General features: G+C 36.7%; 1 protein-coding gene across 1 annotated transcript in view; it reads right to left on the bottom strand.

Moving 5' to 3' along the window:
* Positions 1-23,130, bottom strand: part of Nrk (Nik related kinase) — a 136,752-nt gene that overhangs the window by 67,084 nt on the left and 46,538 nt on the right. The window contains exons 3-5 of the mRNA XM_042688214.1: positions 5,332-5,388; positions 2,760-2,831; positions 171-296 (exon numbers count right to left, since the gene is read on the bottom strand). Of these exons, the coding sequence (XP_042544148.1) occupies positions 171-296; positions 2,760-2,831; positions 5,332-5,388 (255 nt within the window). The remainder of the gene's footprint in view (positions 1-170; positions 297-2,759; positions 2,832-5,331; positions 5,389-23,130) is intronic.

Below are 23,130 nucleotides of genomic sequence, written 5' to 3'. Positions count from 1 at the left end.
TCTCTAGGAACAGAGTACATTTTACCATACATTGCAGTAGATTTTGCCTTGTGGGGGTGAATGCTTGAACTTTCTAGCATCTGAACAAAAGTGATATCTTAGCTCTGAAAATATCAATCTTTGGGTCAGACTTTCCTTATGGAATAAGAAGAGAGTAATTAAAAACATACCCAAAGTTGGTGTCTGTGGCCAGGGGGACTCAGCTTGAAAAATGCTCCATAAAAGGACACAATGTTTTTGTGGAAAGAGTACTTCCTCAGAAGGTTGAGCTCAGTCCTGAGATCCTCCTCCTCGTCCTATGGAATAAAAACAGACAGAAAAATCTTCTACACTGGGCATTTCAATGAACCTTGTTCTCTCAACTATGGTAGATTCATAAAGGAACATTCTATGAAAACTCATGTTCTACGGCAATTAATAATAAAATCAATTATAATTTTCAGCTAATCGAGATCTTTGGTTAGTTTGGTATGAGAGTAAAAACGGCAAAATGAAGATCTAATCATATTCTCATTAAATGGAATCATAGTATTTTGTTTGTTTCTGTTTTATTGATATATAATTCACATACAATGTCACTTATTGAAAGTGTAAAATTCAATGTTTAGGATACTTAAAAAGTTTTGTATCATCACAGTCAACTGTGAAACAGGTTTATTATTCTAAATTAAAATGTAATACTTTTAATTATCACCTCCAGTTTTACCATACATATATTCTAGCTCTAATTGACTGCTATATAGAAATCTAGATACCTATTTGTCTGGTAAGGTCTGGAGCCTGATTTGCCCAGTAGGAAATCCTAATTATAGGTTCCCTCTCTAAATTTGTTGTGAAATAAAGGCATTGATGAAATATACAACCAACTTATAGTATGGAGATTACACAGAAGATGAGGATTCTCAGCTTCTCAGAGTAGCACAGTTAATAAGTTCCCTTCAAATTCCTTTAATCCATTTTCTGGAAAGTCAAAAGTTTGTTATATGACTTTCCTTTTGTTCTACAAGATCCTTATACTTCCTTCTGTCCTTTGATATTGATCTTTCGATATGAGTAGCCATTAGAAATAAACAGCAGTAACTAGTAATTCTTTATGTATTCTTGGTTGTATTAAGATAGCAAAGTTCTACTGAGAGGAATAAAAACTCTGTAATGTAATGAATAGATGTTAGATGATGATATAGAACTAAGAATAAAAAAAAAACAGTTAACGAGAAGCAGGATCAACATTGCCTTTTAACCTATCAGTTATGTGATGTCAAGAAGATTCTATAGTGTTACAGTTGTGCTATTGGTTTTCCTTTGAGAAACTTGACTTACATATTTCTTACATATCTATGTAAGAAAAACATATTTCCAAGTACTTTTGGCTATTTATTGGTAGGCCTGAGATTTGAGCTCATGTTTCTTAGCTGCCACATTGTTTCCATTTTTATAGAGCTCCAGCATCAATGGATGAATGTGTAAGATACACACTTTTTAACCCAGAGGATTCAAGATGGCTTAGAGATGCTAACTGCCTGATTAGCTAGTGCTGATTTTTCTTACTAAAACACATAATCAGAGAATTCAAAGTCCTCAACTAGAAATAACTTCTAAGAGTAGGTTTCCCACATAAATGTAAGCTCGCTCAAAACAAACAAACATATATGAGATATATGTAGAAAACATTAGTGTGTTTGCCACTCTCAATTAACAGGAAGTTGAGCTTGTGAGAAACACATAAGTACTTTATATCCACCAGGCCAAGTAGGTAATTTAAAACTCTCACACATCTCACAGTAATATGATACTACAGCACTTCCTGGCTCAGAGCCAGTTGATTCCAGGCTGGCCCAAGTACTCTGCTTTTTGTCAAGAAGAGGCAGCTCAAAGATACCAGAACTCTTTTTGTAATTTCACCCAATTCTACAGTCAAAAACTCTTTTTACTATGGAAAGAATGGCATAAATGCTTTGTGAAAGATCCTTAAAATTCTTTTTTTAATTTGGGGAAATCAGAACTGACCAAATAATTCTATTTTCAGACCTTGTGTTTTATGGCATCTTTATCTACCAACGTCTATAATAGATGCTTTGTTTTGGATTGCTTTGTCCTCATGATACATTACAAACAAAAAGGAAAGTAGTATGTACTAAATCATGAAGCTATTTAACAATATTGTTTTAGTATAACTAGGAAAATTCTGAATGTTATTGCATAGAATAGAATGGTTTGTTTATACTGTACTTGAGACTGTATTTATTAAGATACAACAGACCTTTGGGCTGAGTAGCTTATTAATTTTCTGCTATTGCTTTTACAATGAAAAGAGTCCTCATAACTTGGTTCATAGGAAATGGCAGTATTTGTTAGAATCATAGTGGGAGAAATGCCATTGAGTCCAGACTACTAAAGGTCTAAAATGGACTTTCCAAAGCCAATTTTAAGCAAAACTTGCTCTTAGCCCTACAGATGCTTTCTCTGTGGCCACTTACTGAGAGGGCTCAGTACTCTAAATGTACTCAATCCTGCCCCTGTAGTCAAAGCTTTACTGTTCAAAGAACCATTTCTTCTAGTACTTGTTCTTTCACAGATACTAGCACTTACATATGAAGACTGAATCTATGTGAGCATATTGGGAGATATAAGATGTACTAACTTCCAGGCAAGAACCTTTTAGATATGGACTAATGATAAAATGCAAAGAATCAAATTTAAGAAAGGTGATTAATACAAGAAAAGCGACTTGAGTGTTAATGGGGACTTCTTATACTCACACTGTATCTCCATCCAACAGACTTTTGGTACTTATTCACTCTCACCCGCCTTCCTATTTCAGGTAAAGGAGTCTGAAAAATCAAGAACAAAATTGTATAAGGCCCATTAGTATTCTCTGAAAATGATTTATGATTATTCTTCTACCTTTACTACTAAATGGAAAAGTAAGACAATACTGTTCTTGTCTTGATTTTCATTATTTCGACATTATATAGGGAAATGTCACCAAATTAATAGTAATGTATTTAACTGCTTTATTAATAGTGAAATCACATTTCATGAAAGTAAAGTACTATGTTTCAAAAACAAAATCCAATTATTAATATTAACCATCTATGGGATAAGTATGATTTTCATTTTTTAAATTTTTTTCTTCAAATTGTTGTATAAAAGGGTTCAGTTTAACATGTTCATCATTCTCATCCTTCATTGTTCCCCTCCCTACCTATCCTCTCAAGTTTCCTATGAGCATGCTTTTTAAATATTATGAAAGTAATATTTAAAATGTAATATTCAAACAAGTAATATTTAAAATATATATTAAGTATGGCATTAGATCCTACAAGCTAAAATGGTGAAAAAATTATTACATATAGTCTCACTTAGAAAACAACAAAAGGCATCTAGGTTGGTTCCATATCTTAGCTATGGTAAATAATGCTGCAATAAATATAGTTGTGCTGGTAGCTTTAGTGTGGTCTTGTTTGTGATCATTTGGGTAAATGCTCAAAAGTGGGATTGCTGGGTCATAGGGGAGCTCTATGTGGAGTCTTTTGAGGAACCTTCATACTGCTTTCCAAAGTGGTTGAACAAGTTTACACTCCCACCAACAATGCAGTAAGGTTCCCTTCTGTCTACATCTCCTCCAGCATCTGTTATTAGAGTTCTTGATTATAGCCATTCTAACTGGGGTAAGGTGGTATCTCAATGTTGTTTTGATTTGCATTTCTTTTATGGCTAGAGAGGTTGAGCATTCCTTCATGTGTCTATTGACCATCCTTCTTTCCTCTTCAGAGAAGTTTCTTTTTAAGTCTTTAGCCCACTTATTTATGTGGCATATGTACACAATTGAACTCTATGACTCCATCAGAAAGAATGACATAGCCCATTTGTTAGGAAATGGAGACTTGGAAAAATTATATTAAGTGAAATAAGCCAGGCCCAAAGAAACATAGGTCCCATGGTTTCCCTTATTTGCAATAACTAGTATATGTCTGAGTCAAGCAGAAAAGGTCAGATAAGTTGATGTTAGGGAAATGAACCCCAAGATAAGTATTCAAATGTTTTTTTTCTTTCATGCGATTGTTTCTAACATATTTGTAAGATTATTTCTTTGTTGCTTTGTATGTTCCTCCCCCACGGAATAACCTCTGCTTTCACTGTATTTGATGTTGGTATAATTTGTGGAGGGGAAGGGAAAAAGTAAATCGTTTAAATAGGGATACAGATGGACCCATTGCAACAATGAGATGTGAAAGTGGTTATGTCGAAAAACGAACATTACAAGGTTGGTGGGGGGGTGAGGGGGGGGAGGATTCGGTAGGGGAACAGGGGGAGGGATGGGAAGGGGAAACAAAGGAGGAGGCAACAATGCTTGATAAGAAATGTACTCATTATCTTGCCCATGTAATTGTAACCCCTCTGTACAGTATTTTCACACTATAAAAAAGTAAACAACAAAATGCAAAGAAAAGAGGGTCTATTATTTGGAAACTGTGGTTTGGTAAAGCAAAATAAATCTTTAAAACTCCCAAACCCTTGAAATTTCCATTGGTTTGCACCATTTGATATTTACTGGCAAAACAAAAATCATTTCAACAATTCACTTCCAGCAGAAATTAGAAAATAACAGTTTATGATATTGACAACAGTTCCATGAAATCTATTTTTTCCAACAAAAATTTTCCATTAGGATATAATGAAGTAAAAATTTCCTGAGCTTTACCATATTCATGTTAATATTTTCTTGAGAAAATGAGTTACTCATGCGTAAGAGGACATGAATCAGTATTTAGCAAATCCTATGACAATATGTTGTGAATCATAGCACAATTTTATGACTATTAGCCTGGATAGGGCCAATTCAATGGTGTCTCTTGCTTATCTGTCAGGAAATACATTAAAATATATGAATCTCTGATAACGTCTTTCCCTCTAACTGTCATAGAGAATCTAGTGGCCTCAATTCTAAGAAAGAATCATTGGAGGAGGAATACTATTTTGGTGCACAGAAATATTAACACACTATTAGTGGAAATACCGTTTTTGCTCTCTCCAACAACAAAAAAGCAAACTTCAAATAACAAAGAATACAGATATTTTCTCTATTGTTACAGAATACCAAAATATACAGAACTTTTAGTGTCAGTGAAGTATTTTAAATATGGAAATATAATATTCAATAAATACAATATACTAATAAGTAAAACTATTAGATGATAATTATAATGAATTGAGATAACATAATGAACTATATAAAACAATGAATTAAAAACAAAGTATTTTGAACTGTTTCATCTCCAAATGGCCCTTAAAGAAGTAAAATACAGGCAAAATGTACCATTGCCTTACCTTACGGGCATTCATCACTTTAACAGCCGTAAATGCGCCAGTCTTTTCATGGAGTCCCTGAAACCAAGAGCAGGGATAAAAGACAAATGTTAGCTTGTTAATCAACCTATCTAAAAGAAAATAAGGTAAACAAACAAACCTAAAATTAAATAAAGCCAAATACAGGCTGGGAAGTTGCCTCATTGGTAGAGTGCTTGCCTAGCATGCATGAGGCTCTGGGTTCGATTCCTCAGCACCACATACGCAGAAAAAAGCTGGAAGTGATGTGGCTCAAGTGGTAGAGCGCTAGCCTTGAGCTAAAAGCTGTGGGACAGTGCCCAGGCCCAGAGTTCAGGCCCCATGACTGACAAAATATAAAAATAAAAAATAAATGAAGTCAAATACATAATATACTGCAAACAAAGATTATATACAGAAGAAACATAGGCATATGCCAAAAGGAGAAATATTAAATTATCAACATTTTGCAGAAATCCCATTTCACTAAAAACAAAATTCAAGTAAGCCTTTGGATTTTGATTTTATCTTTGCATTAAGTTGGACATAGCGACCATTTATAGTTATTGCTATTTCAATGTATTCTGTCTAGGAATGGATTGCACCAAAGCCTCCAGATGAAAAGTGTAAATTTTCAATTGACAATAATAAAAAAGGAGGTATTTTGTTTAAATTTTTCATTGTTATCGTAAAGGTGATGTACAGAGGTGTTAAAGTTACAAAAAGCAGGTAATGAGTATATTTTTTTTTGAACAGTGTTACCACTTCAGTCTTTTTCTCTCAGTTTTTCCCTCCCAACTCCACTCCTCCACAAGTGGTATAAGTCATTTCTAGTATCACTGCTGATTTAGTTCACCCTATATCTCACCATTTCTGTGCTTCCCCTTCCTCTCCCCAAATCAGATGATCTTACATACAATAAAAAAGGTACAGACATCAAAAACAGAAACAAAGATGGGAAAATTGAAAAAAGAACCACAAAAAGTAAAATAAAAAACTTCTTGTTTCCATATGTTGGAGTTGATTTCTATATGCATCATTTTATATGATCATATGCACATAGCTATTGAGCCCTTGTAATCCTCTTCTAAGAATATCCTCTTCCAGTCTCACTGTGTGAATGTTTACAGTCCTGTTTAATTTATCATGTCCAAGAAGAATTTTTTGTCATTTACTATCCATTGGGTTTACTTGTAGATTTATAGGCACATTCTTACTATTACAAATGAGGGAAACTATGCAACCTAATGTTTCTTTGGGTCTGAAGTACTTCCCTTAATATAATAAAAGGAGGTATTTTACCAAACACTTTTCTGAACTGATTATGTGGTACTATGCAAATATCCTTTCACTACACCTACATTCACATGAAATTTTCCATAATTACCATATAAAGAGTGATTTATCCTTCTCTGGCCAAACTGTGAGAGAAAGAAGGATGGCCAATAGACACATAAAGAAATGCTCATCCTCCCTACCCATAAAAGAAATGCAAATCAAAACAACATGGAGATACTACCTCACCCCAGTTAGAATGGCTATATCAAGAACGCTAATAACAACAGATGGTGGAGGGGATGTGGATAGAAGGGAACCTTATTGCATTGCTGGTGGGAGTGTAAAATTGTTCAACCACTTTGGAAAGCAGTATGGAGGTTCCTCAAAAGACTCCACATAGAGCTCCCCTATGACCCAGTAATTCCACTTTTGGACATTTACCCAAATGATCACAAACAAGATCATACTAAAGCTACCAGCACAACTATGTTTATTGCAAAATTATTTACCATAGCTAAGATATGGAACCAATCCAGATGCCCCTCAGTAGATGAATGGATCAAGAAAATGTGGTATATATACACAATGGAATTTGATGCCTCCATCAAAAAGAATGACATTGCCCCATTTGTTAGGAAATGGAAAGACTTGGAAGAAATTATATTAAGTGAAGTAAGCCAGGCCCAAAGAAACATAGGTCCCATGGTTTCCCTTATTTACAATAACTAGTATATGTCTGAGACAAAGCAGAAATGGTCAGATAAGTTGATGTTAAGTGAAATGAACCCCAAGGTAAGGACTCAAATGTTTTTTCTTTCTTGCTATTGTTTCTAACATATTTATAAGATATTTCTTTGTTGCTTTGTATGTCCCTCCCCCATGGTATAACCCCTGTTTTCACTGTATTTGATGTTGGTATAATTTGTGGAGGGGAAGGGAAATAACAAATTGTTTAACAGGGATACAGGTGGACCCATTGCAACAATGAGATGTACAAGATGTTATGTCGAAAAACGAACTTTACAATTTTGGCATGGGGGCTAGAGTGGGGGTTTGGGTGGGGTATGGGGGTTGGAGATGGGAAGGGATGGGAAGGGGAAACAAAGAAGGAGGCAACAATGCTTGATAAGAAATGCACTCATGGAAGATGGCGGAGGAGAAGCTGGAATCTGAACAAGCTCTTGCATAGAAAACAGTTTCAGAGTTCCAGTGAACAGTCCCAAGCCAGAGAATCACACCAAGTGTGCCATCACAGGACAGAGAGTTAGTCAAGAGAGGGGAAGCCAAGCAGACACATCTGAGCGCTTGCCAGCAGCTGCTGCTGCGGCGGCAGGGTCGCGGCAGCGACCACTGCCGCGGGGGCACACCTGAGACACAGTCCGGGACGAAGGAGCCAGACGCAGTGGACGAGCGGATTCTACTCAACACCAGCAAGAACCGACAAGGAGCGGACAACTTCATCCTGCACTTTGCAGACCAGAGACGACCCGGGATCCAAGACTCCGCGTGAGTAGAAGCCCCACTTCCTCACTCCTTCTCTGGGAGCAGAGGAGGGAAGGCCACCCCTCCCCCCCCAGCACCGGTGATCTCCATCTTGGATACCGACAAAGCTCGGAGGAGCGGCTAGCTCCAGCTCAGGCCTTGGAATAAAACTAGTCATTTAGCAGGTCACAAGAACTTAACGGCGAAGTGACCTCACAGACTCAGTTCCATCCAGGGAAAAGTCACCCAGCTCAGGCGCCAGCCATTGGAGTGGCTCTCCTCACCGGGTAACCAGAGCCAGAGGCTGCCCCTCCCTCTAGCAGCCACCACAATCAATTGAAAAACAGAAACCCTGAGAATGGCTCCAGAGGCTGGGTGCTGTGAGTTTTTTTCACAAAATAGCCCCAGGGAAAAGCTACTGTTTGTTGAAAGGCCTCAACTCTACCCAGAACCTAGCCTCATCACTGCATCCCCCTCTTTTGTGATTCTCAAAGCAGATCAGCCTCCCAGTAAACTAACCTGGGAGGGGGATCTCAAAATCTTGGGTAAAGCAGAGCATTTTTCTGCCTGTTCCAACAAACTGACTTAAGAAACCAATCAAGCCACAGGACCTCAAGCTGACCAGAGACTCCAACCAGACTCTGGTTACAGACAAAAGGGAGATACAGGACTCTTCCCACCCCTCCCAAAAAAAAAAAAAAAATCAAAGAACTTTTTTTTTCTTCTTCTTCTTTTCTTTTTTTCTTTTTTTTGTTTTGTTTTTTTTTCGTTTTTTGTTACCTTATATATATAAAAAAAATTTTTTTTGCTTTTCTAAAACTTTTATTGATCTTTAATTTTTGCCTCTTCTGAAAAAATAATTGTTTTCCATTAACTTTTTTTTTTCTCCTCTTATAATTTTTATTTTAGGAATACGTGAATGTGTGTTTTCCTTTCTTTTCTTGTCTTCTTTCTCTTTTTCTTTCATTCTTAATTATCTTTTTGTTTTTTGTCTAGCTCTACTGAACTTCTGATCTTTTCTTCTCACTTTCCTATCCTTTCCATCTTTTCCTCTTTGTTCTTCTTTATGTGACTTAACTCTTGTCCTGCACATCCTCAGATAAACCCGTAGTTAACCAGTAGACCCTATCCCCCATTGTGTACACACTTAATCCACAAACTTATTACTCAATTCAAAACCTCCGAGACTTAAATTCATTAATAGCAGTACTACCTCTTTATACCTATATAATATTTTAAGCATTTTTTTAAAGTTTTTCACATCTCCTCTATGTCCCTCCCTTTCTCTCAACATATTCATATTCCTCTATAAATAGATGGTCTTTTAATCTCTAAAATAACATTAATTTTTACGTTTCTATTTTTTTTTCTTCTGGTTTCTTTTCATTCCCCTTTCCCTTTCTTCTTTTTTTCTCTCTCTCTACTTGCATCCTACCCAACCTATTTCCTGCATTGTGATTAGGACATAGTTAACTCTCCCTGTGCCTCCCCACACCAATCTATTCCTATTTTTTACCCACATCTCTCCCTAACCCTAATAATTTCTGGTTTTCCAAATTCTTCTCTGAGGTTCGAAGCCCTTTAACATATAGTTGTTTGATGTCGAATAGATGTATCTGTTGAACTAGATTGTATCTGTAGACTATTGACTGTACAAATGCAAACTTTGGTTGATGGTTGCCTTAAGATAGTGTTCTAGCACAAAACTGGTGCTATCTTCATCTCAAATGGGCAGAGTAAGCCGGGAAAACACAAGAAAAATGGCAAATTCGGGTATCTCAATTCCCAATCTTGATAATCAGGGGTTAGAACAGATAATGAATAATCCAGAGGAGAGTTCCCAAACAGCTCTACAAACACTGCTGGCAAACATGATAAATGAAAAGTTTGACAACGTACAAAGGACTCTGTATGAGCGTGATAGGGAGAGAGAGGAGGCATCCCAGAAGTTTATACAGGAATATCATAAGCGTGAGGAAGCTACTCAAAAACTGATACAGGATTTGCGTGAACAACTTGAGAATACTCAAAGAGAAAGGGAGGAATGGCATGAGCAGGCTGAGAACACTCAAAGAGATCTGCAGGAATCCCACGAACGGGAAGAAGCTAATCAAAGAGTAATACAGGAATTGAGAGACCAGGTAGAGAATACACAAAGATCACTAAAGGCATTCATGGAATCCATTAACAAAGAGCTGAAGGAAGTCAGGGAGACCACAAAGGGAATGCTGAATGGAACCCAACAGAAGGAATGGGAGCCCAAAGAAACCATAACCAATCAACTAAGTGATTTGAGGACAAACACTGAACACCAAATCAAGGAAGTAAAGAAATTCATACAAGACCTAAACCAGAGCTTCAACAAAGAACTTGAAGCCATCAAAGCTGACCAACTAGAAGGAAAAGAGATAAAAAAACAAAGTAGAGAGTCTTGACAGCAGGTGAGACCATGCAGAAGATCGAATCTCAGGGATTGAAGACAGCCTAGATATTATAGAGAAAGAACACACAACCATACAAGACAAGTCCAAGAAATATGATAGATCTATCCAACACCTGGAAGACACCATCAGAAGGACTAATCTAAGGATAATGGGTGTAGAGGAGCACCTAGAAACAGAAGTTAATGGTCTAGGAAATTTGTTTAACAGGATCCTAGCAGAGAACTTCCCAAACATGCAAAAAGATAGGCCTGTCCAGATACAAGAAGCCTTTAGAACCCCAAATAGACCAGACCAGAATAGGACATCCCACCGCCACATTATAATCCACACAGGATCAACTCAGAACAAGGAAAAGATCCTTAAAGCTGTCAGAGAGAAAAGGGTAATCACTTATAAAGGGAAACCAATTAAAATCACCTCAGATTTCTCAGCAGAGACAATCAAAGCAAGAAGAGCCTGGAATCACGTATGCCATGCCCTAAAAACAAACAACTATCAACCAAGAATACTGTACCCAGCTAAACTATCCTTCATAACTGAAGGCCAAATAAAAACCTTCCATAGCAAAGAAAAATTGAAACAATACATCTCCACCAAACCAGCCCTACAAAAGATTCTTAAAGATGTCCTACACATAGAAAACCAACAAGACCGCAATAAAGGCCAAGAAACTGCACCCAAACTGAGAATCCAAGAACCATAGGAAGAACCCAGTTTTTGCAGCCCCCAAGAAGGTAGATAACATGGCAGGAACTCCCAAATACCTCTCAGTCCTATCTCTTAATGTTAACGGACTGAACTCTCCAATTAAGCGACATAGACTGTCTAGTTGGATTAAAAAACAAGACCCTTCTATCTGCTGCCTGCAGGAGTCACATCTTGCCCGTAAAAACAAACACATTTTCAATGTTAAAGGCTGGAACAAAATCTACCAAGCAAACGGACCGCATAAACAGGCGGGAGTTGCAATCCTAATATCAGATAAAATAGTCTTCAAATTAAAATTCGTGAGAAGAGATAAAGAAGGTCGCTACATACTAATTAAAGGATCTCTCCTTCAGGAGGATATTACAATTCTAAATATCTATTCGCCAAACAATGGAGCACCCAAATTTATCAAAGAAACACTACTTTCCCTCAAATCCCATATAGATCCAAAGACATTAATTATTGGGGATTTTAACACACCACTCTCCCCACTAGATAGATCAACTCAGCAAAAACTCAACAGAGAAACCGCAGATCTAAACAGCTGCATAGATCAACTAGACTTAACAGACATTTACCGAACATTTCACCCAGCAGCATCAGAATACACGTTTTTCTCAGCAGCACATGGAACGTTTTCTAAAATAGACCACATTTTAGGCCACAAAGCAAACTTGTCTAAATTCAGAAACATTGAAGTTATACCTTGCATTCTCTCTGACCACAAGGGAATAAAATTAGAACTCAACACCAAAAGCCACCAAAGAAAGTCCGGTATCACATGGAGGCTGAACAACACACTGCTAAATCATGAGTGGGTCATGGAAGAGATTAGAAAGGAAATTCAAATGTTCATGCTATTCAACAAAAATGAACACACAAAATACCAGCTCCTCTGGGACACAGCAAAGGCAGTACTCAGAGGCAAGTTTATAGCTCTGAGCTCCTACATCAACAAATTGGAGAGATCTGAAACTAACAATTTAATGACACATCTAAACCTCCTTGAAAAAGAGCAGCAAGATAAACCCCAATCCAGTAGACGGAAAGAAATAATCAAAATTAAATCAGAATTAAATGAATTAGGATCCAAAAAAACTATAGAAAGAATCAACAAAACAAAGAGTTGGTTCTTCGAAAAACTTAACAAAATTGACAGACCCTTAGCAAATCTTATCAGAAAAAGAAGAGAACACACCCAAATTAATAAACTCAGAGATGAGAAAGGAAACATCACCACGGAAACAAGCAAGATTCAGAACATTATAAGGGAATACTTCTCAAAACTTTATGCTAATAAGTTTGAGAACTTGACAGAAATGGACCTCTTCCTAGCAAATATTGACATCCCAAAACTAAACCAAGATGAGTTAAACTATCTTAACAGGCCCATATCAAGCATTGAAATAGAAACAGCAATAAGAGACCTCCCAGCTAAGAAAAGTCCAGGACCAGATGGTTTTACAGCGGAATTTTACAAGGCCTTCAAAGCAGAGCTCACACCAATTCTCCTCCAACTCTTCAATGAAATTGAAAGAGAAAGCTCACTACCGAACACATTCTATGAAGCCATCATAACCCTCATCCCAAAACCAGGCAGGGACTCATCAAAGAAAGAGAACTATAGACCCATTTCTTTGATGAACATTGATGCAAAACTTCTCAAAATTTTGGCCAACCGACTTCAACAATTCATCCAAAAAATCATACACCACGATCAAACTGGATTCATTTCAGGTATGCAAAGCTGGTTCAATATACGCAAATCAATTAATATTATTCATCACATCAACAGGAGCAAGAATAAGAACCACATGGTTATCTCAATAGACGCAGAAAAAGCATTCGACAAGATCCAACACCCCTTCCTGATGAAGGTTTTGGAAAAATTAGGAATCCATGGAACATTCCTCAATACAATAAAGGCTGTATATGACAAACCTACAGCCAGCATTATACTCAATGGTGAAAAACTAAAGCCATTTCCTCTTAACTCAGGAACAAGACAAGGATGCCCACTCTCTCCACTTCTCTTCAATCTAGTATTAGAATGCCTAGCTACAGCAATAAGACAAGATGCAGACATAAAGGGGGTCCAAATAGGGAAAGAAGAAATAAAACTCTCCCTCTTTGCAGATGACATGATCTTGTATTTAAAGAATCCCATAGACTCCACTCCCAAATTACTCAAGCTGATTCAAAACTTGGGCAAAGTAGCAGGTTATAAAATTAACCCCCAAAAATCAATGGCTTTTCTGTATGCCAACAATGAGAAAGGTGTGGCTGAAATTAGGAAAGCAACTCCATTTGTAATAGCCCCACAAAAAATAAAATACCTAGGAATTAACTTAACTAAAGAAGTGAAGGACCTCTATGATGAAAACTTTAAAATCTTGAAAAAGGAAATCAACACAGAACTTAAAAAATGGCAAAACCTCCCATGCTCCTGGATTGGAAAGATTAGCATCGTGAAAATGGCAATACTTCCCAAGGCTATCTACAAATTCAACGCAATACCTATCAAAATTCCACCCTCATTCTTCAAGGAAATAGAAGAGGCAATCCAAAAATTCATATGGAACAATAAAAGACCCCGAATAGCAAAAACGCTCCTCAACGGAAAGAACACTGCTGGAAGAATATCAATACCAAATTTCAAACTCTACTATAAAGCCATAGTAATCAAAACAGCTTGGTATTGGCATAAGAACAGACCTCAGGACCAATGGAATAGAATTGAAAACCCAGAAATGAACCTACAGACCTATAGCCATCTAATCTTCGATAAGGGAGCTAAAACAATAGAATGGAAGAAAGACAGCCTCTTCAGTAAATGGTGCTGGCAAAACTGGTTAACTACATGTAGAAAACTAAAGCTAGATCCTTATATATCACCCTGCACCAGAATCAACTCTAATGGATCAAAGACCTTGAACTCAAAGCAGACACTCTGAAAACATTACAGGATGGAATAGGAGAAACCCTGGGTCTCCTTGGCTCAGGCCGAAATTTTCTGAATAGAGACCCGGAAACACAACAAATCAAAGAAAGGTTGGACAAATGGTATTGTATAAGGTTGCAGAGCTTCTGCAGGGCAAATGACATAGCTAGCAAGATCAATAGAAAGCCCACGGACTGGGAGAAGATCTTTACTAGCCATACAACGGACAAGGGTCTCATATCTAAAATATACTTGGAACTCAAAAAATTACACCACCCAACAACAAATCCTCAAAGAAACAACTGCCCAATAAGTAAGTGGGCGAAAGACTTAAAGAGAAGCTTCTCTGAAGAAGAAAGAAGGATGGCCAATAGACACATGAAGAAATGTTCAACATCCCTAGCCATAAAAGAAATGCAAATCAAAACAACATTGAGATATCACCTCACTCCAGTTAGAACAGCAAAAATCAAGAACTCTAACAACAACAGATGCTGGAGGGGATGTGGACAGAAAGGAACCTTACTTCATTGTTGGTGGGAATGTAAACTTGTTCAACCACTTTGGAAAGCAGTATGGAGGTTCCTCAAAAGACTCCACATAGAGCTCCCCAATGACCCAGCAATCCCACTTTTGGGCATTTACCCAAATGATCACAAACAAGGCCACACTAAAGCTACCAGCACAACTATGTTTATTGCAGCATTATTTACCATAGCTAAGATATGGAACCAACCCAGATGCCCCTCAGTAGATGAATGGATCAAGAAGATGTGGTATATATACACAATGGAATTCTATGCCTCCATCAGAAAGAATGACATTTCCCCATTTGTTAGGAAATGGAAAGGCTTGGAAAAAATTATATTAAGTGAAGTAAGCCAGGCCCAAAGAAACATAGGTCCCATGGTTTCCCTTATTTGCAATATCTAGTATAGGTATGAGTCAAGCGGAAAAAGTCAGAGAATGTGATGTTAGGAAAACGAACCCTCAAATATGTATTTTAATGTTTTTGTTTCTTTCATGCATGTGTTTCTAACGCATTTATAAGATTATTTCTTTGTTGCTTTGTATGTCCCTCCCCCACAGTGTAACCCCCGCTTTCACTATATTTGATGTCAGTATAACATGTGGAGGAGACGGGGACAAACAAGTCGTTTAAGGATTCAGGTGGACCTGTTGCAACAATGAGAAGTACAAAATTTCATGTCAAAACCAGCTTTACAATGTCGGGGGGGGGGGAGGGGGGGTATGATTGGGTGGGGGGGAGGGGGGAGGCTGGGAAGGGAGGTGAAGGGTAAACAAAGGAGGAGGCTGCAATGCTTGGTAAGAAATGTACGCATTATCCTGCCCATGTAATTGTAACCCCTCTGTACAGTAAGTTCTCAAATAAAATAAAATTAAATTAAAAAAAAAAAAAGAAATGCACTCATTACCTTGTCCATCTAATTGTAACCTTTCTGTATGGTATTTTCACAATAAAAAGGAGAGTGATTTATAACTAATTTAACAGTGTTTAAACTGTCAATATCTCCTGAATAAGGGAAGTAAAATATTTATAAAAGGAATAAGTTCTGGAAGATTTTTTTCTTATTAGAAAAATGATGGCTTTTGCAAAGTTATTTTATCCTAAATGTCAGGTGTAAATTATGGATTTACAATTTTTAAACTGAGCAATACAGGTTTGACATCAGAGCTTTTATTTTGTTGTTGCTACTTTGTAAACATATTCTAGGTATGTTAATACAAAGTTTTCAGTTTGGTGTTATGATGTTATATTTAAACAAAATGGCTCATTTGGTAGTCCTTTAGCAGAAAATTTTATTGTTTAGCTGTACCAGGTTGAACAATGTCCTACCGACTTCAAGTCCCTGTGGAATTTCAAATTGTGAACTTATGTGGAAATAAATTAGTTACTTGAAGATTTATATCAAGATGAGGTCATCATGGCTGGCAATCTGTATAGCTTATTTGGATATACATGATCTGCAGTTGATTCTCATTTAAAAACTTCACAAAGTCATTTCTGTTTTATTAGACAACACATCCGAATGTGGATTTTCAAAACTATATTCACTTTTTTACAAATAAATTATACTCTGTATCTTGGAATCATGTAATGGGCCAATATACTATTATATATGGTTTGTTAGCAGTTTGGTGAATACAGATACTAGATAATGATGAATTGTTGCTGTGAAGGTACCACTTCCAGGAATTCATCTTAAATTTTAATTTCATTACTTTTGTTCCAGTTCTGGGGCTTGACTCAGAGAGACCTGCTGTTCCTTAGCTTATTTGCTCAAGGCTAGTGCTCTACCACTTGAGCCACAGCTACACTTATAGCTTTTGGCTAGTTATCTGAACATAGTCTCAGGGACTTTTCTGCCCAGACTGGCTTCAAAACAGTCCTCAGCCTTTTGAGTATCTAAGATTATAGGCACGAGGCACCAGCACCTAGCCTATCATTTCATTTTAACTTTTACTCTGAAATTATTTAAACTTAAAGCATAGTTTCAATGACAGTATAAAGAGTTAGTGTATGTTCTTTAACTAGCTTTCCCTAATGTTAACCTATTGCAAAACTATGGTACTAGTGTCAAAAATAAGAAGTTAAGAATGGTACAATGCTCACAATCTAAATTATAGATTTTCTTCTAATTTCCTCACATTTCTCATGAATATTCTCTTTTCAGTGCCCAAACTGCGATATAACATTCTATCTAACTATAGTATGTGACAGGTTCTCAGTTTTCCTCTTTTTTTCCATAGCTGTGACATCTTTCAAGAGTATTGGTCCGATATTTTGTATAATGCTGCTCAGGCTAGGTTTGGCTGGTGTTTGTAATTATACAGAGTTTAGGGATTTGGGGAAAGGGTATCACAGAGTAGAAATGTGCTTTTGTTATCATATCAGTATTACATGGTAAAACTATGACTCACCAACTTTGACCACTTTATCAAGGTAATGGCTGTCAGGTTTCACCACTGCAAAGTCATTATTTTTCTCTTTCATAATCTACCCATTAGAAGTGACTGACAATGGTTCTAAAAAGGGATGGTAGGGGAAAAACAAAGGAGAAGGTAACAATGCTTGATAGGAAATGTACTCATTACCTTGCTCATGGAACTGTAACCCCTCTGTACAGTATTTTTATAATAAAAATCTTATGAAAGGGAAACAGTATTCTTCTAATAGCTAATTTATTATTTAATCTTCAAGTAGTTGTACAAAGTGATTTGGATTGAACTTGTTAATTTATTAGAACAAGTATCTTAATATCACCTCTTGAACAGTTATCTTGAGACTTCAAATTGTTCAGTAGTGCCACCTTGTGGTTCCCAGAATATATAGAAGGTATTTTGTGATCTTAGATGAAGGCCATTGTCATAAACAAATTGTCTCTCTAAATGGTATGTTCAACTAGGACACATAAATCCAGTTTTTAGGGTGTGCCTTTTATTTCAATTACAAGTGTGTTTTAAGCAAAATTAAGTTAAAATATTTAGTGTAAACACACAGAATGCAAAGGACACAGAATGCTAAAAAAGAGTATGGTTTTAGATTCTAAATTAATTGGAGGCTGAGATCTGGAGGATTATGTTTCTATCCTAGCCTGGGAAGAAAAATTTGCAACACCCTACCTCAAAAGAATCAGCAAAAACATTTGAGTCCTTATCTTGAGGTTCATTTCGCTTAACATCAACTTTTCTGACCATTTCTGTTTGTCTCAGACATATACTAGTCATTGCAAATAAGGAAAACCATGGGAGGACTCAAATGTTTTTTCTTTCTTGCTATTGTTTCGAACATATTTATAATATATTTCTTTGTTGCTTTGTATGTTGCTCCCCCACGGTATAACCCTCTTTTCACTGTATTTGATGTTGGTATAATATGTGGAGCGGAAGGGAAAAAACAAATAGTTTAAATAGGGATACAGGTGGACCCATTGCAACAATGAGATGTACAAGATGTTATGTCGAAAAATGAACTTTATAATTTTGGTGTGGCAGGGGGCTTGGAGATGGGAAGGGATGGGAAGGGGAAACAAAGGAGGAGGCAACAATGCTTGATAAGAAATGCACTCATTACCTTGCCCATGTAATTGTAACCCCTCTGTATGGTATTTTCACAATAAAAAAAAGAATCTACATAAACAAGCCTGGAGGCGTGGTTCAATTGGTAGAGCACCAGCTTAGCAAACATGAAGCTCTGAGTTCCAATCCCAGTATAGAAGGAATGAAGGAAGGAAGGAAATGCAGGAAAAGTATATATATATATATATACCAAAAAATAGAGATCGTCATAAAAGGCTTTGTACTATTATTCAATTAATAGAAAATGGCTCACATTTATTTTTATAAAATCAAACAATAAGATTCTAGATTAGTTCTTATTTTGAGGACTATCTCAAAAGTGATAAAAAAAAAAAACAAGGTCAAGTAATATATTGAGAATTAATAAGGAAATAGAACTGGACCAATAACTGCAAAGGATATTCATGAATTATCAATGTTGTGGTCATCAGAAACCTAGACTTCCTAACTTTTAACTGACCAACAAGTGTGCCATCTTCTTTTCAACACAGAACATCTCAAGATCGCCACTTTTGTTCCTTATGTCTGCGTTCTGCCTTGGGCCTGTTTAGATGGAAATAACTACCTCTCCTTGCTATTCAATATGAATTTTTGTTAGCAGAAATCAGATCTATGAGATAGGAAATAGACCTAAGTGGATGGAAAGGATGGTCATCTTAGGTGGGTCCTTAATCAATACCATACTGACAGTGTTGGGGAGTGTGTATGTATAAATTTATTATATATAGAACATGTCAATAGAAAAATACATTAAAGCAAGAAAGCCTAGATTTCAAGTATATCAATTATATCCAAGATTCTGTTACTCCATCAATTAAATCAGGTAAAACATAAAAACTCTGGAAATCAAAGACTATATTTCTTCCACTTTGGTATCTCTAGCATGTAATATCCTGTGGCTGGTCTACAAGACTCTTTTAATTACCACTGAATTGTATAAATAATGGGGTAACTGAGAAAACTTCATAGAGAATGTGAATTCCAATTGGATCATGAAGAGTTTTTAAAGAGATTCAGAGGTAGTGGTCGAGCCCTTTAGATGGAATTTCATGAGCAAAAGTCATAAGATAATACTGAATAGGATGGTCCCTCCATTAAAGACAAAGTGACAAGGAAAAAGGAGCCCTGGCTATACAGAGATGAAAACGAAAGAATGCAAGAGTGGACTTGTTTTTGTTATGCCAGAAGATTCACTGTAAAAAAATTAAAGTAAAATTTTGTTTAAAAGAAGACAGAATTAAAAAAAAAAGAAGACAGAATTTATCATTGAAAAATAAGCCATTCGTAGTTGAGTACTTAATGACTGGCTTTTGTTGGTTAACAGTCTGATGTAAAACTGAATGTTGTTAAGGCACTGAAAAAACCAGCACTGAATTGCAGTAATGATCAATTTCTTGGGGATTACACATTTTAAAATATAACAAATGATTTAAAATAGCAGTTGTGACAGCTGTGTTGGGAAAAATCCATCATTCTGCAACAGTTAATTACCATGTTTTTCCCTGGAAAGAATACAGGATAGTCCTTGATGGCCTTATAATTTTGATTAGGCTATTTTTTTATGTCATGCAGTTAAAGAAACCATTGTGGAAGGACTGCTGACTCTTGAGCAGTTCGTAAACAGTCCATCTAGTTATTGGTTTTACTTTCTGTTGGCAAACAGGAACCACATAATCCCCAGAGCATTCTTTCTTGGATTTGTGGTAGTGAAAGGCCACTGGGCCACTCACTGTACTCAAGTTCATTCTGTAACCTTGCTTTTTAGTTACACAGTAATTTGTTTGGGTGCCTCACAAGCAAACAAGGCTGTTCTTTAAGGTAATCGAGACTGTACTTGGTGTTGTGCTGAGAAGAAATGAGTCAACATAATTTCCTTTAGCATCCTGTCTACGCAGAAAAATAAAGGCATGGGAATGGAGATAGCTTTAAAAGATTAGCAAATCATATCCTTACCTGCAAGCAGGGCTGTTCCTTAACCATGGCTTGTGATGAGAAATAAAAGTAGGTTTTTTTTTTTTTTTTCATTTTGGTGGTACAAAGGTTTGCACTTAGGGCTTTGTGCTTACTGGGTAAGTACATCACCACTTACACAATGCTATAGTTTAACAGGTAGGTTCTTATGCATTTTCCCTGGCCAGCCCTCAGACCACTATCCTCCTACCTCAGCCTCCCAGATAACTGAGATTATAGGTATAAACCTCCAGGCTTGTTTTTTTTTTTTGTGGGGGTCTTGAGTTGTTTTGTTTTGTTGGTGATAGGGTCTAGATAATATTTTACGCAGGCTAGCTTGCAACTTCAATCCTCCTATCTCTGACTCCCAAGTAGCTGAAGTACAGGTGGGCACCAACATGCCCAAACAGGTCAGTTTGTTTGTTATGTGGCAGTCTTTTAATTTTTTCCCCTTATTAGTCTTCATTATCACTGACAAGATCACGAAATCCAAAGAAGCAGATGTGTTTCAGAGCAATCAGGAATTAGCAATGTGGCTAAGACTGGAGAAAAGGTGGAGAAATAATGCTGAAGACATATAAAGAAACAGCAATAATCCTCCATCTACGATCATATCTATCATAGGAGCATTTACTGCATTATGACAATCGTCAAAGGAAATGTTTGGGGAAATCCACAAAGCAATTTTACAGGCTTAAATTTTAGATTTATTTTAGTAAGTTTTATGGGATTCATAGTCTCAGATATTTGATGAGTAATATCTGATAACTGACAGTATTTTTAACACACCTCTTAAACTTCCACAAAGTCTAGCATATTACTAGGGAACATACTGTGATCATTGCTTGCATTAGACTGAAGGGAAGAAATCTGGCTGCCAAAGAACATAAATGTATGTCTGGCTCATTATTTTCTTGAGCATCCCATCTCCACAAAAGTTTTGGTAAAGCCAAGTATATTAAAAATTGGGAGATTTCCTCCTAGGTAGAAGCAGATATTTGTGGCTGTGATCAGATGGAGTCTGGAGTTAGATAGTTTTTTAACCAGCACTTCTTTAAGCAGAAAGCTCACACTGCTATAACTTTCAGGACAAGCATTGAAATTTAAGGGGTAAGTAGGAAAAGGAGCTCCTTTTCCTTTAAAGATTATAACATAGAGATTGTTGCTTAGACTTTATACATATCACATATGACACAGTTGACACTTGGAAGTCACTATGAAGATGTGTCAAATCTCCATTTATATTATGAATGTAAATTTGTGTTCACATTATTTAAGCAACCCAAATAAAGATTACATGATCATTTACTACACTATGTTCCTTTTACCTAATTAATTTACTTGTAATAGACTGGCAACTCCCTATGGGCCAATTCGTTTTGTGTACAACTTTATGGTATAACCAAGTGTCTGGCAAATCAAAGGAACTCAGCAAATCTGTGGTGAACTGACCCAAGTCAGTCTGAATATAAAGCTGTGAAATGGAGGAGATTTATAGAGGGATGTGTGTACATATGTGTATGAACATGGGAGCCCAAATACAACTTTCATGCCAAACAATGAGAGGAGTGTTAGTGGTATCCCCATCATACACTGTGCTCCATCATACACTGATGCTTCCAAATAAGGAATATGAAGTCCAGTAGCACAGAACAGTACACCAGGAACTCCAAGGGCATTATCCATAGGTAACATTTCTTTACTAGGACCCTATCATAATCCTTGTGGTTCTCTCTGGACCCCTTCAAAGTTCCCCATAATTCTCTTCAGTTCAAAAGTCTCAGGGGAAAAGATAGGAACAAATCAAGGACAGAGGCCAAGAACCAATAAAAATAATAGGCATGCCAAGGCTCCTACCAAGTTGGCAACAAGGTAGGTTTGTTAGGTTACATTACTTAATTCTCACTGATGCTCTCTCCAGATATTACTCTGAAATCTTCTTCAGCAAATATCTGCAGTCAATAGTGTTTGCTTTTTATTGGCTCTGAGGCATGAGATGGGGAAAATTCCAAATGTGTCAGCTCTCTTTTGTCTTTTCTTCAAAGTCCCTAAATTATCCAAATCTTGGCTAGTTGTAGTAAAAAAAAACTTCATACTAGACTAGATTTTGCAGCTAAAAAGCTACAGAACTATCAGAATTATCCAACAGAATAATGTTTTCCTCTTCTAGAAAACTGGGACAGTCATGGTCATGCTTATTAGAATTGTGAAAGGAGTCAGAAGAAGGTTTTCGTGGTTTCAGTGGCTTTGTAGCTTAGAATCTGCCCTGTAATTTGAGGCTGTTATGTGTGCTTATACAGCAGCTTCAACTGAGTTTTATTACCCTTGTTATTACTTCTGCAGGGAAAAAAATAGGTCAGAATATGTAGTAACATCATTTGCAAATGGAGCTGCTGTCTATTGTGCTGCAGCATTCAAATGGCAAATTGCACAAAATGAACAATAAAGTTCAATGTTCTTGGCTGGAGGATACACACATTTGTTGGGGAAAAATGGGTAACTATTAGTAGACAACTAAGGGGAGACCTCAATATACTGCTATGTGATTAGTCAGAGCTACAGAAGACAAAAATACAAAGCCACTGATAGGTTCACTGTTACAAATGGGTGGACATTGTAAAACTGTCAATGCTGGTCACTTATCAAAGTTTAAAATCACAGGCTGTAACTTTCTATGGTGAGCAAAGTATAGAGGAAATCTATGAGGCAGGGACGCACACAATCTCAAACACTCTGACAACACTTTCAAATAAAGTGAGAGATAGCTATACCATTTTTCCAAATGGCTGGGTAGTTCTCTATGTGCACACACATGTGTGTGTGCATGCATGTATGTGTGTGTGTTCACACAATGACAATATTATAGTTTTTCTGCCTGAAGGTCTGTACACTATAAAA

This window comes from Dipodomys spectabilis, unplaced genomic scaffold (assembly GCF_019054845.1).
Source record: "Dipodomys spectabilis isolate Male_0828 unplaced genomic scaffold, ASM1905484v1 ptg000113l, whole genome shotgun sequence".
NCBI classification, from domain to species: Eukaryota; Metazoa; Chordata; class Mammalia; order Rodentia; family Heteromyidae; genus Dipodomys; species Dipodomys spectabilis.
The sequence above is the reverse complement of the archived record's forward strand: the minus strand, read 5'-3'. Positions and strand labels throughout refer to the sequence as shown.